Here is a 16,950-nt window from a genome sequence, read left to right as displayed (position 1 = left end):
TATCTTCACTCCCACACTCCACCTAAACCCCATGACTGGCAGTGCCCTGAAAGCCTTGTGGTCTCTCCCACCTCTGTGTATTCACACAGGCTGTTCATAGTACCTGGAATGACCTCACCTTTCTCCCACCTTGCCTCATCCAAATTGTGTCACCTCCTCTTGGAAAGCTTTTCTGAACTCTTCGGTGTGAGTCAGGTGCCCCCCCTTGTGTTTACCTGCATGTTTGTCTGCTAGAGCACTTATATTGTTGGTCACTGTTTATTTTCTTAATTGGACTGTGAGCTCCTCAAGGGCGTGAATCATGCTTGACCTAAGAGAGAAGTGACCCATTCAATTTGATGGTGTTCTGAGAAAGAAACAAAGACTCCCTCTGCTAGAGAGTGGATGGGGCAGTTGTATCTCAAGGGGTTGATTTACATGAACTCTAATTGCACTGAGAGAGTAGGGTGCTGTGATGGAGAAACAATTACTGGTATAAGCAAACCTGGGTTATAAGAGTAGAAGGTGTGATGTCACAAGGAGCTAAGAAGTCAGAGGTAACAGCTGAAATTCTTTCATGGGGTAAGGGGACATTTATTATGGTCTGAAGCATCACTGTTGTGTGTTATAGCCAATGGGAAGAGCACACAGGTAGGGTAAGTAAGGTTTGGTTCATGGTGAGAATGTTAGGATTGGGGTTGTGGACAGCAGACTAAGGATAAGACATGAGCTGAAGATATAGGGTTTGGATTTTATTTTGTGAGTTATAAGAAGTCATGAATGGGTTTTAGGCAAGAAAGCGGCATGGCCAAATTCATGTTTTAGGAATGGTTTGAGAAGGCTAGGCTGGAAGCAGAGACCAATTTGAGACTAGTGCAGGTTGCTGGGGGGCAGTGAAGGCTAACCATTTTCTCCTACTTCTAGGGAGTTTTCTCCCTTTGTAAAAACATCAGTCGGACTGATATAGACCTCTGGTCACTAATGGCTGTTGTGTCTGAATTAAGAGTTTAAAACTCCCAGTTGAGGTTTGACACATTTGCAAGAAGAACAATGTTATAGACTGAGATTACCTAGGATCAAATTTGAATTCTGTTCACTTACTATCCATGTGACTTTGAGTAAGTTACTCTCTCTGTGTGCCTCAGTTTTCCCTTTTGAGAAATGAAGAGTTCCTACTTCATCTGTCTGTAATGAGAATAAAGTGAAACAATGCATATAAAGTATTCACTCAGGCCATAGTCTGATAAACGTTCCTCCAAAATGGAGCTCAAGGACAGCCAGGAGGATACCAATGAAGTTCTGAACTATCTACTGGATTTTTAAATCCCCTTTTTCTAGGGGTCTGCCAGACCCATAGCCTGGACCTGAGTTAGTCTTAGACCTTCTGGGGGTGAGGTGGTAATTGTGTCTTCTATGGGGATAAGAAAACTTAGATAATTTGTGGATGAGTGAAGGGAGTCAGATAATTGGAGTTATAGTTTTATAATTGGCATCTGATAGGCCTCATCTAAAACCTAGCAGAAGCAGAATGAAGCTGTGCCTAAATGATACCAGTAGTTCAATTGATTAATTTTTTTACCCCATCCTCAACTAACCATTTGTTTGCCTTCAATTGATGTAACATTTGCTCAAATACAATTTATATTCATGTCACCAAAGCAGAAAGCAAGGAGATGGGCTTTCTGTGATTTCTGCTGACCAAGAACTTCTTTTTTGGCTGAAACTCACTTGTTTTTGCTAAGTCTTGGTGCTTTTCCCATGATTTGTACACCTTTCTATTATTGCTTCTGGGTAAAAATCATAGACATACTTAAGCTTCCTCCTGTGCACAGACCAGTAGCTCCTCCTGAGCATGCCCCTCCAGAATGTCTCCAGCTGATGAAGAAGTCCTGGGCTGAGTCTTCAGAACACCAACCAACTTTTCATTAAATATTTAATCAGGTAAGGGCTCTGTGAATCTTAACACTGCTCAGCAGCCATTTTGAACCCAGCCTATCCCATATTAACTCCTTGGATTCTTGTCATATCGTGGAAGGAAACTCTAAAGAGAAAAAGACACTTCTTTAGGCAAAGAAGCATGGAGGTGGCTACTTGGAGGCCTTTCATACTGGAGCATCCCAGCACATCCTCAAAGAGCACAAGCATTGGTTTCTGTGCTCTTCTGTATGTGAACCTCTGTTCCAGACAATCCACAATCTGACCTAACAAACTTTTCAGTGGAGGAATTGAACCATCAAGCATTTGCAAGGCACTAGCATTGAGACTGTTTCAAGATGAGTATCACGGAATAGATGGGTATCTTCATACAGTCATGATTACTTTGAAGATCACAGAGAATTATGACTATACTATTTAAGCAATGTGGGTTGTTTTGGAGGGTCAGGAATATAGGTATTAGAAAGGTTGTTCAAGGTGGAAGAAAGTGTAAATGTGGAGTACAAAAGCAGGAGATTCCTTTGATTTCTAGGGAATGACTTGAGCAAGAGTACCTGTAAAGTGATAAACTCTCTCCTTAAAAATATGAAATTTCTAAAAAGGCTGATTCTTTCTTTAGAGTGGGGAACTAAAAGGGGGAAATGAGAAAAGGACAGAGAAAGTTCTATTAAGGGATTTTATGGTTCCTATGCTGGAGCCAGCAGTTTAGTGTTTTCTTGAAACTATAGGATACTGAAACTCAGGGTGCTCTCTATGAGTGCTGTGTTAGCTTTGTTGAAGAGGCTTTTGAGCCTGGCTGGAGTACAGCACTGAGATGCTTTCTGAGTGGCAGGCATCTGAGGCAGAAAAAAGAAAGAGTTGGATTGAAAGCCTGACAGGCCTTGCATATGAACTCATCCGTGTCCCCAGTTAACAATGCCTCCATTAACCTAGCTGGCTTTCTTGAAGACACTCAAACAGGTGTTTAATAGTATGTAAAAGACAAAAAAACCATGAAGGTCATATTACTAAAAATTTCCCATAAATCAAGAGAAAAAGCATTTGCCCTTGTGTTGATGCTAGATATGTTATTTCAGAAGACAGCAGAGAAGTTGGTGATAGAAGGAATTGTATATCATGGGACGTTCAAAGAAGACATTGCTGGAGCTGTCCTCACTGAAATGCTTCAGTGGAAGTTTAGACTGTCTGAAAGACAAGGGTAGTCTGCCAACTCCCTATAGCTAATAAAATTTAAATGGAGAGAAGACTGTGAGGAATCCCTGGATTAGGCAATAAGGGGAGCCCAAAGCATCTAATATGGCTACTGAGATTATCAGCAGGACTTTGGTGGACTGTAGATGTGGACCAGGCTCAGAAGAAATCTACTAGTGTTGGCCTTGGCATACTGAGTATCAGATGTGTGGCCCAGCCATATAGGAGGAGGGTTCATTGGGACAGATTCCTAGATGTCTGCCCAGCAAAACTTTTTGTTGTGAACACAGCCTTGTGCATGCTAAATACTGCAACAAGGAGGGACTACCTCATCATTATTCCAATGCTATGCCAGGCTCCCTATTTCTGTAGATGGGAAGGGTCCTAGAAAGGCGTATTGAAAATCTATGCAGAAAAAAAAAAAAGATGGTGACCGGCAGGAAGGTAGGGAGAGAGAGAGTGTGAGTGAGGAACCCATAGAGGAGAGTGTAGATGTGTGTGGTGTGTGTGTGTATGAGCTAGGGTCAGTTAGATTCTGCACGTCTTCCAAGGGGCTGCCTAACCAGGCAGTCATAGACAGCAGAGCCCCGCGCACAAAGCGGACACTTCTCGGCGGCTGGTGCGGACACGGAGACCACGCCATCTTGAGAAACAGAGCTGCCTGAGACTCCGATCCTGGCTTCTGACACAAACCAGGACCCTGGGGACAGAGAATTGCTATCACAGCTTCAGACCAACAAACAACAAGAATCCAGACTTCCCGGCAGATTTCCATGAGTCAAAGAGCCTATCCCCCTCCTCGCAGGCGTGCAGATAGCGCCATAGTAACTGATAGACCCACCCCTCGCCCAAGCTGCAGAGCGCCCTCAGCCTTGCGATAGTGCCACAGTAACTGATAGACCCGCTCCTAGCCCAAGATGAAGAGCTTTGCACAGGGACTCGCTCCCCCTTAGGGAATTTGGCGCGCGTGAGACAGAAGCAGCTCCCTGTCGGGGAAATCTGTCAGTGCGCACAGAGGGCTCCCCTTCGGAGAATTTGGGGGAATTTGGCTTGCGGGTCACAGCTCCCCCTTCGGGGAATCTTAGAGCTTGCACAGAGGGGCTTCCCTTTGGGGAATTTGGTGCTCAGGACGGACTCCGACCTCCTTCCGGGACTCTGGGAGAGTGCACGGAGCCAGCTCACCTTCAGGAAATTAAGAGTGTGCACCTTAGCCGGTTTGGCTCTGTAGAGAGAGCACACACAGGACGCAGCTCCACTTCAGGGAATTTGGCACGCCGGACACAGCTGCCTGGGATCCCTGACTCACAGCACATTCACCCTAAGAGCCAGTGTCCCCAATTGTTGGTGCATGCACACACAGGGACCCTGATTCTCAACGAGAAACCGCACAAGGCAACAGAGACTCTGACACTCGAGTCTTGGTGCAGACACAGGGAAACTCTGACTCCTGGCACATGATAAGGATCTCATTTTCGGCACATACCAACAGTGTGGTGCAGACAGGGCCCCTGATTCTAAGTGTGCACACGAGACCACATGGAACACTGGGGACACTGACCCTGGACAAGTCTGGTTCCCACCAACCAAAGGCAGCCACACGTCCTAGTGTCAGAGCACTTCAGTGAAACTCGGGTGGAGCGAAGTCCCCACAGCACACGGCCCAGGTCCACGCAAACGGAAGCTTGAGCTTTCTGGTGATAGCCAGAATGGGGAAATGATATAACTCACAGAGGAAAGAAAATGTGGAGTCGCCAAGAAAGGAAATTAGTGAAACTGAAGCTTGAAACATGACTGAAAAGGAGTTTAGAGTAATGGTCATGGAATTTATACATCGGATGGATGAGAAAATCAACAACTTATGCAAGAATCAGGAAGAAATGAAAAATGATATAGCTACAATAAAAAACACCATGGAAAGTTTCAACAGTAGACTACAAGAAGCAGAGGACCGAATTAGTGAGTTAGAAGATCAGGTACAGAAACAAGCTCAAACTGAGCAGGAATTGGAGAAAAAAATTAAAAAGCAGGAGGAAAGCCTAAGGGAGCTTCGGGACAACATGAAACGAAGTAACATGCGTATAATAGGGCTGCCAGAAGGACAAGAAGAGCAGCAGGGATTAGAAAATCTATTTGAAGAAATAATGACAGAAAACTTCCCGGATATGGGAAAGATAAAAGTTACGCAAGTACAGAGAGTCCCAAGCAGGATCAAGCCCAAAAGACCCACACCAAGACATGTCATAATTTCAATGGCAAATATAAATGATAAAGAGAGAATCTTAAAGGCGGCAAGAGAGAAACAGAGAGTTACCTACAAAGGAACACCCATCAGATTGTCAAATGATTACTCAACAGAAACACAACAAGCTAGAAGTGAATGGAAGGAGGTATACAAAGTGTTGCAAAGCAAAGGACTGAATCCAAGAATACTATATTCAGCAAGACTATCAATCAAAATTGAAGGGGAAATCAGGAGCTTTGCAGACAAAAAAAGGCTCAAGGAGTTTATCACCACCAAACCTGCAATGCAAGAATTGCTAAAGGGAATACTGTAAAAAGAAGAAATAAACAGGTAAGAAGGAATACAGACACAAAAATAGATATGACTACAAACAAATACCTTTCAGTAATAACTTTAAATGTAAACGGTCTAAATTCTCCAATCAAAAGATATCGAGTAGCTGAATGGATAAAAAAACACGACCCATATATATGCTGTCTACAAGAGACCCACCTCAGAACAAGAGACTCACACAGATTGAAAGTGAAGGGATGGAAAAATATCTTTCAGGCAAATGGAAATGAAAAAAAAAGCTGGGGTAGCAATACTTATATCTGACAAAATAGACCTCAAAGTAAATGCCATAACAAGAGATAAAGAAGGCCACTTCATAATACTAAAGGGAGAAATCCAACAAGAAGAAATAATTCTGGTAAACATATATGCTCCCAATATAGGAGCACCCCAATACATAAAAAAACTCCTGGAGGATATCAAGGGAGACATTAATAGCAATACAATCATAGTAGGAGACTTTAATTCCCCACTATCACCACTGGACAAATCCTCTAAACAAAAAATAAGCAAAGAAACAGCAATCCTAAATGACTCACTAGACCAGATGGAATTAATCAACATCTTCAGAACATTTCACCCCAAAGCCACAGAATATACATTCTTCTCAAGTGCACATGGGTCATTTTCATAGATAGACCATATGCTGGGTCACAGGCAAAGTCTCTTCAAATTCAAGAGGATAGAAATTATATCAAGCATCTTCTCAGATCACGGTGGCATAAAACTGGAAATCAACTACAATAAATACAATCCAAAGAAATCAAACACATGGAGACTAAACAGCATGCTATTAAACAAGGACTGGGTCACCAGAGAGATCAAGGAAGAAATAAAAAACATCATGGCAACAAGTGACAATGGAAACACAACAATCCAAAACCTATGGGACACAGCAAAAGCAGTCTTGAGAGGGAAGTTCATAGCTCTACAAGTCTATTGCAAAAAACAAGAAACAATGGTAATAAATTACTTAACCCTACAACTCAAAGAGCTAGAAAAACAGCAACAAGAAAAGCCCAGTGTAACCAGAAGGAAGGAAATAACAAAGATCAGAGCGGAGATAAATGATATAGAGACCAAAGAAACAATACAAAAGATCAACAAAACCAAGAGCTGGTTCTTTGAAAGGATAAACAAGATTGATGGACCTCTAGCCAGGCTCACCAAGAAGCAAAGAGAGAGGACCCAAATAAACAAAATCAGAAATGAAAGAGGTGAAATAACAGCAGACCCCGCTGAGATACAAAGGATTGTTACAAAATACTACGAACAACTCTACTCCAACAAACTGGACAACCTGGAGGAAATGGACATATTCCTAGAAAAATATAACCTTCCAAAAATCAATCAAGAAGAATCTAAAGAGCTCAATAGGCCAATAACTATGGATGAAATTGAAGCAGTCATCAAAAAGCTTCCGTCAAACAAAAGCCCTGGGCCTGATGGCTTCACAGGAGAGTTTTACCAAACATTCAAGGAAGAACTAAAACCTATCATCCTCAGACTATTCCAAAATATTCAAGTGGAAGGAACACTTCCAAGCTCCTTCTATGAAGCCAGCATCACCCTAATACCAAAACCAGATAAAGACAACACAATGAAAGAGAATTACAGACCAATATCCCTCATGAACATAGATGCCAAAATCCTCAACAAAATTCTAGCAAATTGGCTCCAGCAGTACATCAGAAAGATCATACACCATGACCAAGTAGGATTTATCCCAGGAATGCAAGGATGGTACAATATCCACAAATCAATAAATGTGATACATCACATAAACAAATTGAGAGATAAAAATCACATAGTCATATCAATTGATGCAGAAAAAGCATTTGACAAAATCCAACACCCTCTCTTGATAAAAAACTCTCAACAACGTGGAAATAAAAGGCTCATACCTCAACATAATAAAAGCTATATATGATACACTCACAGCAAACATTATACTCAATGGACAAAAACTAAAAACATTTCCCCTAAGAACAGGAACAAGACAGGGATGCCCACTCACACCACTCCTGTTTGACATAGTACTGGAAGTATTAGCCATTGCAATTAGACAAGAAGAAGAAATAAAAGGCATCCAAATTGGAAAAGAACAAGTAAAGCTGTCTTTATTTGCAGACAAAATGATATTGTACATAAAAAATCTGAAAGACTCCGTCAAAAAACTAATAGACTTAATAAATGAATTCGGCAATGTAGCAGGATACAAAATTAACGCCAAGAAATCTATGGCCTTTCTATACACCAATAGTGAACTTACAGACAGAGAGACTAAAAAGGCAATCCCATTTACCATCGCACCAAAAAAATTAAGATACCTAGGAATAAACTTAACTGAGGAGGTAAAAGACCTATACGCAGAAAACTACAGGACACTGAAAAAAGAGATAGAGGAAGACGTAAACAGATGGAAGAACATACCATGTTCATGGATTGGTAGAATCAACATCATTAAAATGTCCATACTACCCAAAGCAATCTATAGAGTCAATGCACTCCCCATTAAAATACCAATGGCATATTTCACAGACCTTGAAAGAACTCTCCAAAAATTCATCTGGAATAAAAAAAGACCCCAAATAGCCACAGCAATCCTGAGAAAGAAGAATAAAGTAGGAGGGATCTCAATACCAGATTTCAAGCTGTATTACAAAGCCACTGTTCTCCAAACAGCCTGGTACTGGTACAAGAACAGACATATAGATCAAAGGAACAGAACAGAGAACCCAGATATCGACCCAAACCACTATGCTCAATTAATATTTGACAAAGGAGGCATGAACATACAATGGAGTCAAGACAGTCTCTTCAATAAATGGTATTGGGAAAATTGGACAGATACATGCAAAAAAATGAAGCTTGATCACCAACTTACGCCATACACTAAAATAAACTCAAAATGGATACAGGACTTAAACATAAGACGGGAAACCATAAAAATACTAGATCAATCCACAGGCAGCAAAATCTCAGACATATGCCAAAAGAACTTCTTCACTGACACTGCCCCTAGGGCAATGGAAGCTAAAGAGAAAATTAACAACTGGGACTATATCAAAATAAAAAGCTTTTTCACAGCAAAAGAAACCATCAACAAAACACCAAGAAGGCCTACTGCATGGGAGAACATATTTGCAAATGGCATCACTGATAAAGGTTTAATCTCCAACATCTACAGGCAGCTTATGCAACTTAATAAAAGGAAGATAAATGATCCAATAAAAAAATGGGCAACAGACCTAAATAGAATCTTTTTAAAAGAAGACAAAAGGAAGGCCATGAGACACATGAAAATATGCTCAACGTCACTAATTATCCGAGAGATGCAAATCAAAACAACAATGCGGTACCATCTCACACCTGTCAGAATGGCTATCATCAACAAATCAACAAACGACAAGTGTTGGTGAGGATGCGGAGAAAAAGGAACCCTCGTGCACTGCTGGTGGGAATGCAGACTGGTGCAGCCACTGTGGAGAACAGTATGGATTTTCCTCAAAAAACTGAAAATGGAACTCCCATTTGACCCAGTAATCCCACTCCTGGGAATATATCCAAAGAAACTAGAAACACCAATCAGAAAGGATATATGCACCCCTATGTTCATAGCAGCACAATTCACCATAGCTAAGATTTGGAAACAGCCTAGGTGCCCGTCAGCAGATTACTGGATCAGAAAACTGTGGTACATCTACACAATGGAATATTATGCTGCCATAAAAAAGAAGGAATTCTCATCATTTGCAGCAACCTGGATGGAATTGGAGAACATTATGTTAAGTGAAATAAGCCAGTCAATGAAAGAAAAACACCACATGGTCTCACTCATTTATGGATAATAAATAACATTATAAACTTGAACAAAAAATAGATACAGAGACAGTAAAGCATCAAACAGACTTGTCAAATTACAAGGGAAAGGTTAGGGAGAGGTGGGGGAGATAAGAGGTCAATCAAAGGACTTGTATGCATGCATATAAGCATAACGAATGGATGCAAAACTCTGGGGTGTCAGGGCATATATGGGAGTGGGGTGGGGAGTGGCAATGGTAAGATTTGTACACATATAATTCCTTAATAAAAAAATTGAAAAAAAAAAGAAAATCTATGCAGGGGTCCTCAAACTTTTTAAACAGGGGGCCAGTTCACTGTCCCTCAGACCATTGGAGGGCTGGACTATAGTTTAAAAAAAACTATGTACAAATTCCTATGCACACTGCACATATCTTATTTTGAAGTAAAAAAACAAAACGGCAAAAACACCCATATGTGGCCCACAGGCCATAGTTTGAGGATGCCTGATCTATAGTATGCAGTCACTTCTAAAGAATCAGGGCATAGAATAGGACAAGACCAGTTGAATTTCTACATTGCCCTGACTAACATGAAGGGCAGGTGATAGGGAACACCATTCTTCCTGGATTCCATGGGAAGAAATAGGGTTAGATCTTACCATGTAGATCTTGGGTCATATTGAAGAGGTCAAGGAACCTTCCACTGCCCAAGAATTGGCAATACAGCAGCACTTGAAGATGAGGATAATTTAGTAGGTTGATGATCTAGAAGGTTAAAACAGCACTCCCTGCTTTCTTTCCCCTTATACCACTCACAACTGGACTGGGCTCAAGAACAATCCTGTTGCTTTAGAAGTGGCTACTATTCATCTGTTTGTATCTCAGAACTGAAAGATCCTGCCCAGATCACCTTTGCTCAGACTTGAAAGAAAGAGAACTCAAAGAAAATGATCCTTGTGAATGGACCAGGGTGAATATGAGGGTGGGTGGTGACTTTTGCTACTTTTACCTGGGTTTACCTCTCCTCACCTGGCATTTTAAAGGAAGGGGGTTTTGATAAGGGGTCCTGTTCCATTATCGCTGAGTTTGGGAAGTAAGAATTCCCTGACTCCTCTTTCTGTTTTACTTCCAGTTTAAAACTTTCAATAAAGGTAAAAAGACTAATACCATTGATTCTATACTTTGGATGTTGGAACAATATTCTAGCAACTTGGAAGATCTGATCCAGGAATGGACTGAAGAGCTGGAAATTGAAAAACAGAAAACAGAAAAGCTTCTAACACAGATGCTACCACCATATGTGTGAACCCCTGAGGAGTGTGAATCCTTGTAACTGTGTTATATGAAATATAGAAAAAACACAACCATCAACTAACTTCTCTCTCTCTCTCTCTCTCTCTCTCTCTCTCTCTCTCTCTCTCTCTCTCTCCTGCATCCTCTCTACTCCCAGTAGGCTTGAGTCACACATTCAAATCAAAGAATAATTGGAAATCAAGGGAGCAGAGCACACTTGCTAATTTTCCACTATCTGTGCATCATGCTGGTCATTTAAGTTTTGGTACCTTGGTTTTTCTGTCATTTCATGACTTTGCCTGTAGTTGATCAATTAAAAGGAAGCAGTTCTTTGAACTCCTAGAGGAAAGTAGTAGAGTTCTATTTCTATGATTTTCATTCCTTAGTTGAAAGTTTTATCTGTTACTACAATTTCCAAAATTTACCAGGCACCTTATTCTGTTGTAACACGATCATCTAGGAGATAATTGGGTAAACTAGTCTCTTGCAAAGGCAACCAACTGAGAATATTCCCTAAGGGCATGGGGTGCTGAGGAAGAAAGAGAGCTGAAAAAATTCCACAAAGGCACAGACTAGGTTTGTCTGTTCAGTGCTGTATTCCAGCGCCTAGCACAATACTTGGCACATTGTAAGCACTTGATATACATTTGTAGAATAAATGAAAGAATTAATGTTTTTATCCAGGTGATATTTTCTTCCTCATCATTTACTTGACAGTAATTTTTAGATAAATTGTATTCTAATTTATCTAGTGTGACATAGTAGGAGGCATCTTTCCTCTGAGAAATAACTGTGTCTGCTTTTCAGATCAGTTGCTGAATCCCTCAAAAAGGGCTGCACAGTTGAACCTGAGGGTTTTGACTTGATCACCTTGTACTTCAGTGACATTGTGTGCTTCACCACCATCTCAGCCATGAGTGATCCCATTGAGGTGGTGGATCTTCTCAATGACCTGTACATACTCTTTGATGCCATCATTAGCAGTCATGATGTCTACAAAGTAAGTTAATTAGCACAGAAATACACTGAGTGGCCAGATTATTATGGCCAACCAATCAGTACTTTGTTGGGCCACCTTTTGCCTTCAATACTGCGGTGATTCTTCTTGGCATTGACTCCACGAGATGTTGAAAGGTGATGCTAGGAATCTGACATCATGCCTGATGAATAGCACTGTCTAGTTCTGTGAGATTTGATGGTTGTGGAACCAGCTGCCTGATGGCTCTTTGAACTTCGTCCCACAAATGCTCAATTGGATTGAGATCTGGTGACTGTGGGGGCCACCTAAGCAAGGTAAAGTCTCCCTCATGTTCTTGAAACCACTCCTGCACAATACGAGCACCATGGCATGGTGCATTGTCTTGTTGGAAGAAGCCATCTCCATTGGGATATGCCAACATGATAGGATGAACTTGATCAGCAACGGTACTTAGGTATGTTGTGCTATTCAGACGTTGTTCCACATGAAGTAAAGGGCCCAAATCATGCCAGGAAAACATGCCCCAAACCATAACACTGCCCCCAGTAGCTTGAAGGGTTGTACTCATGCATGTGGGGTGCATGCTTTCATGCTGTTTCCATGAAATTCTCACTCTGCCATCTGCATGATGTAACTGGAAATGTGATTCATTAGACTATATGACTTTTTTCCAACGCTTGACTGTCCAATCCTTGTGTTCCTGTGTGAATTGGAGACATTTTACCTTGGTAACTGCAGACAGCAAAGGTGTTCGAACAGGCCTTTGGCTTCCATATCCCATATGATGCAGTGTACGGCTAATTTGCCTACAAATGTCAGATGGTCATAATAATCTGGCCACTCAGTGTATATTACAGAGAGAAATTTTTATACGAGGCTTATCTATGTATACTTCAAAATAAAAGGAGACTGTTTTATTAAATGTTATTTAGGAATTAAAATTTAAATAGTAAATTAAAAAATTTTCATGGGTATCTCATTGGAAATGAAAGCCAGACATGATTGCTGGTCACATTTCTTTTGAGCTGTTTTCTAGAACTGGAACTAAGAAGAGGTTAGGTCCAAAAGTGTTATTGCACTTCAGTGGCTGACTCCCTACAGTGTAGGCAGTATAATGCTAGGCACTGAAGGGGATACAGAAGTATTGGTGTTTTGCCTGTAGTTGGTAACTGCTACAGAGTTCATCTTGGTAAAGTTTATGTAGAAATACATGCTGATATAAGTTGGTTTCCCGTTTAGGTACATTTTTTTTTATACAGAAGAGAATTCTAGCATTACTCATGTTGAAGAGCTATTAAATCTGAGGCTCTTAGGGGTTGCTACAGGGTAACCAAAAGCCCACCTATTGGTCTGAGGTCTGGGAAGTGGTTAATTGTGAGGTTGCAATCCCCTGCTTCCACCTTTCCCTACCCTTCCAGCCTTTTAATTTCTACTCTTCCTTTCAAAGTTTGCAGAAGATGAATAGAGAATAGATGATGTCATAAACTCACTTTGGTGTGATGCTTCCTTACACTTGATTTTATTTGTTATCTTGTCTCTAGGAAGAAACTTGCTAAAATTTCCATAGCCTTACATAGATGTTTCCACATTGTCTGCAACATGGATACTTATCTTATTGGTGTAGAAAGATGCCACAGGCATTCCAAACTTTAGACAACTCCTCTGTCTCAGGAACAAAGGCATTGCTGGAGAATGAGTAGCTCCATTCATTGGCTCCTTCACAGGAGTCTGAAATGTTCCAATTCTTAAATCACACACAGGGTAGTGTGTTTATCTCAGATTAGACAGGGCCCTTTCAGGTCAGGTAGAGAGCCTCAGGGCTAGGCAAAGCCATCTAAATAGGACTCACAAATAGACATCATACCTGCCAATCAGGAGGAGCTGCAAATTAGTCAAGAAGCACACATAGAGACTCGTCTCAACTTGTTGAACTCAAGCAGCCTGAAGAGAAAAACAAATCACCGAAAGTTAATTCAGTTGAAACTAAAATAAATGGTGATTCAGCATGAGCAGTAACACAGTCACTGGTTTAATCAAGTCCAGCTGATATTGTTCAGACAATTGTTGGTGATCTTAGGGATGAGGCTGTTAGATATTTTGGTACTTTATGGTTATAGTAGGGAGTTAGTTGGCTGTTTCCAGGACAGAGCAGGGCTATGTGAATCCAAAATTGGAATCTGATTTTTTAGTCCAGTTTATTAAAAATAAACAGTGCAAAGGAAAAATATTGAACCAGCAGTGATTCATCAAACCTGTTTGTGTTTTCTTCCCCACCCCCCGTAAAATTGGAATCGCTTCCTCTGGCACTTGATAATCTGAAATGGAAATGAGAAGGCTACTGCAGAATTACGAAGTGCATGATTTGTTTTCAATTTCAATTGCTACTACCTCATCTCAACCAGACCCTTTTCTATACCTCCTCTTCCCTTTCTCTGTCCTTTTGCTGACTTATGCAACCCACAGTTTCCCCCTGCAGTCCCACACCTAGGCTAGGCAGTGCCTATGCTCCTTGCCCTTCAAATCTTTTTATCCACATCCTTGGGAACTCCTGTGTGACTGACTCAAATCTTAATGGTCAACCTCCAGTCTTTGATAATGGCCAGCCAGTGAGTTTTCCCTTCCCATATAGCATTTGCACAGTACCCATTGCCTCCCGCTGTGTAGACAGGCATGCTTATTTGAGGGCAGGGAACCTTTTCTCAAAGTCCACCAGGTAAGGAAGGCCCTGATTGGAAGCATGCTGAGGTACAAAGTCTCATTAGTGCAAAAGATCATTGTTATTAGCTATATAAAAAATCATGATAAGAGGCCTATTGCTGATTACTACTGATTACTTTCTCTAAGGCTCGTTTCAAGACTTATCAGTAGGTAATGATGCCAATTATGATGAGGAGGAGATATCTTGCACTTATCATACACCAGGCAGATTTTAAGTGCTTTGATATGTATTAAGATTTTAGTTCTTAGAAAACTCTATGAGGTAGATACTGTCATAATCCCTATTTTACAGATAAGGATACTGAAGCACAGAGAGGTTAAGTGACTTGCCCAAGGCCACACAGTTTATAAATGATAGATCTTGGATTTTAACCAAGATAGCATGACTTCACAATTTCATGGTCTTAACCATTGCAGTCATGAGTACTGCTCTCTAGGAGAACATGGATTTAAACTGCATCCACACTTGTAATAGCAGAGTCAGATTGGCAGATTTCACAGAAGTCCTTTCAGCTTACTTATCTTTTGGATTTACTTGAAAAGCTCCAACTTACTGGTCACCTAAAAAAGTGAGCACATTTCTGTGGGGAAGATGAGGAGCACAGATTTTACTTTATTTACAAGTTTTCAGCTCTAACTGTCCCCTCCAAAGCAGTTGAGGCTTAGTAGTGCTGCCCCTTAGGTGGTAGCACTATGAGAGGAGGAGATAGCTGGTGGTAAAAGACCCAGTTCTTATATCCAATGAGACTGCAAAACTAATTTTATCATATTAACAAGGCAAAGCAAAAGGAATGAACTCTTCCACCTCCATTATTTCCCTTTTCCTATACTTGCATTAAGGTTGCCCTAGCTCGTTTATCTGAAATCATTTAGCGAAATGTTTGATGGAGGAGTACCATGTGCATCTTTTCCTAGGGTGCTTCCCCATGGATACCCACGGACAGTCTCAGAAATCTGCCCTTTTCCCAGGAATTGTATGGAGCCTAATAGTGCTCTAAGGCCAGCCAGAAGCCTGCAAAGTAGTTGTACTTATTTCAGAATTTATTGGTGTGGGACCTGACATCAGTATTTTCTAATAAAGTTTCTTAAGTGATTCTACTGTGCAGCCAGTCCTGTGAACCACTGACAATTTCCCTTTCCTTCTCACTTTACAAAAAGTACACCTGGTTCCCATCATACCACTTAAACTTTGTGAACACACACACACACACACACACACACACACACACACACACACACACACAGAAGTTATTTGCTTGCTAAATCTATTTTCCCCTATTTCCCAGGTAGAGACCATTGATGATGCATACATGGTGGTATCAGGCCTCCCAAAGAAGAATAGCAGTAGGCATGCAGCTGAGATTGCAAGCATGTCCCTAGGTATCCTGAGCTCCGTGAGTATCTTCAAGATGCGGCACATGCCAGAAGTGCCAATCTAGATTCAAAGAGGCCTGCATTCAAGTAACAATGACCAGCTAAAACAAGAGATGACAATCCCATGTGCCTCAAGGGAAAACTAGAAAAGGAGGGAGAGGATATATATTTCCCTGATTATTGGTAGCTGGATTATCCAGCTGTCTAGTGCTGCATAATTCTTTTAAGCCCACTCAAATTTATTCTCTTCACAGTGGTCAGCATCCTTGTTCAAGATACCAAACCCTTTCAGTCTACCTTTCTTGTTAAAGCCAACATTTCAGTGTTTGACTATATGATACAAGATCGACATGTATATGTTGTATTTAGGATAATTCACTTAATTATTTAAAATCTCTACTCATGAAGTATTTGTCTCCCACATTACTCCCCACTTGTTTGAATATATTCAGGATCTCCCCTTCGTTGTATCCTTCTCATCTACTTTAACAAATTCACAGTTATCTTGACAGATATCTCACTTGATGTCACAGATATCTGGCCTGGTAGTCCTTCTTGCTCCCATCTCCACTTACCTCCTCTTTATCATTGCTTTGCTCTTTTAGGCTCCTTTTCTTCGCCCATTCTTTTCATCCCTTTCCTACCATATTTCTTAAAAGAGTGATTGATATTCATTATGCCATTTTGTCAATATCCACTCCCTCTTTAGCTCCTTTGTAATCTGGCTTCAGCCTTCAACACTGTCCCCAGTTCTGTTCTCCTCTTATTTCTGCAGCATTTTATATTCTTGAAAATCCTCCCTAAAAATCTTCCCTCAATTGGCTTTTCTGACATGCTTCTCACTTGCCAAATGACTCTTCTCCATTTCATTTCCTGCCGCTCTTAATTAGTCCTACTCTCTAAGTGTGGCTGGTCCCATATTTTCTGCAAAACTCTGAGTTATGGTCTCCTTGCTCTCTGCCCATTCTAACTTCTAATTCATTCTCTATGCACTGCAGCCTGCCTTTCATTTTCTACCATTGTCTGATAATCTCTTCTGTCTCTGTCTTTCCCTTAGATATTGATATTGCTCAGGGTTCTGTCCTTAATACACTGCTCTC

General features: G+C 41.0%; 1 protein-coding gene across 1 annotated transcript in view; it reads left to right on the top strand.

The window, feature by feature from the left end:
- The window catches only part of GUCY2F (guanylate cyclase 2F, retinal), a gene marked incomplete at its 5' end in the record, with an annotated part of 158,497 nt that overhangs the window by 105,001 nt on the left and 36,546 nt on the right, over window positions 1–16,950 (top strand). Inside the window, 4 exon segments of the mRNA XM_054719256.1 lie at window positions 1,784–1,920; window positions 10,619–10,788; window positions 11,587–11,779; window positions 15,763–15,937. Of these exon segments, the coding sequence (XP_054575231.1) occupies window positions 1,784–1,920; window positions 10,619–10,788; window positions 11,587–11,779; window positions 15,763–15,937 (675 nt within the window).

Source organism: Eptesicus fuscus, chromosome 1 (assembly GCF_027574615.1).
Source record: "Eptesicus fuscus isolate TK198812 chromosome 1, DD_ASM_mEF_20220401, whole genome shotgun sequence".
Taxonomy (NCBI): Eukaryota; Metazoa; Chordata; class Mammalia; order Chiroptera; family Vespertilionidae; genus Eptesicus; species Eptesicus fuscus.
The sequence above is the reverse complement of the archived record's forward strand: the minus strand, read 5'-3'. Positions and strand labels throughout refer to the sequence as shown.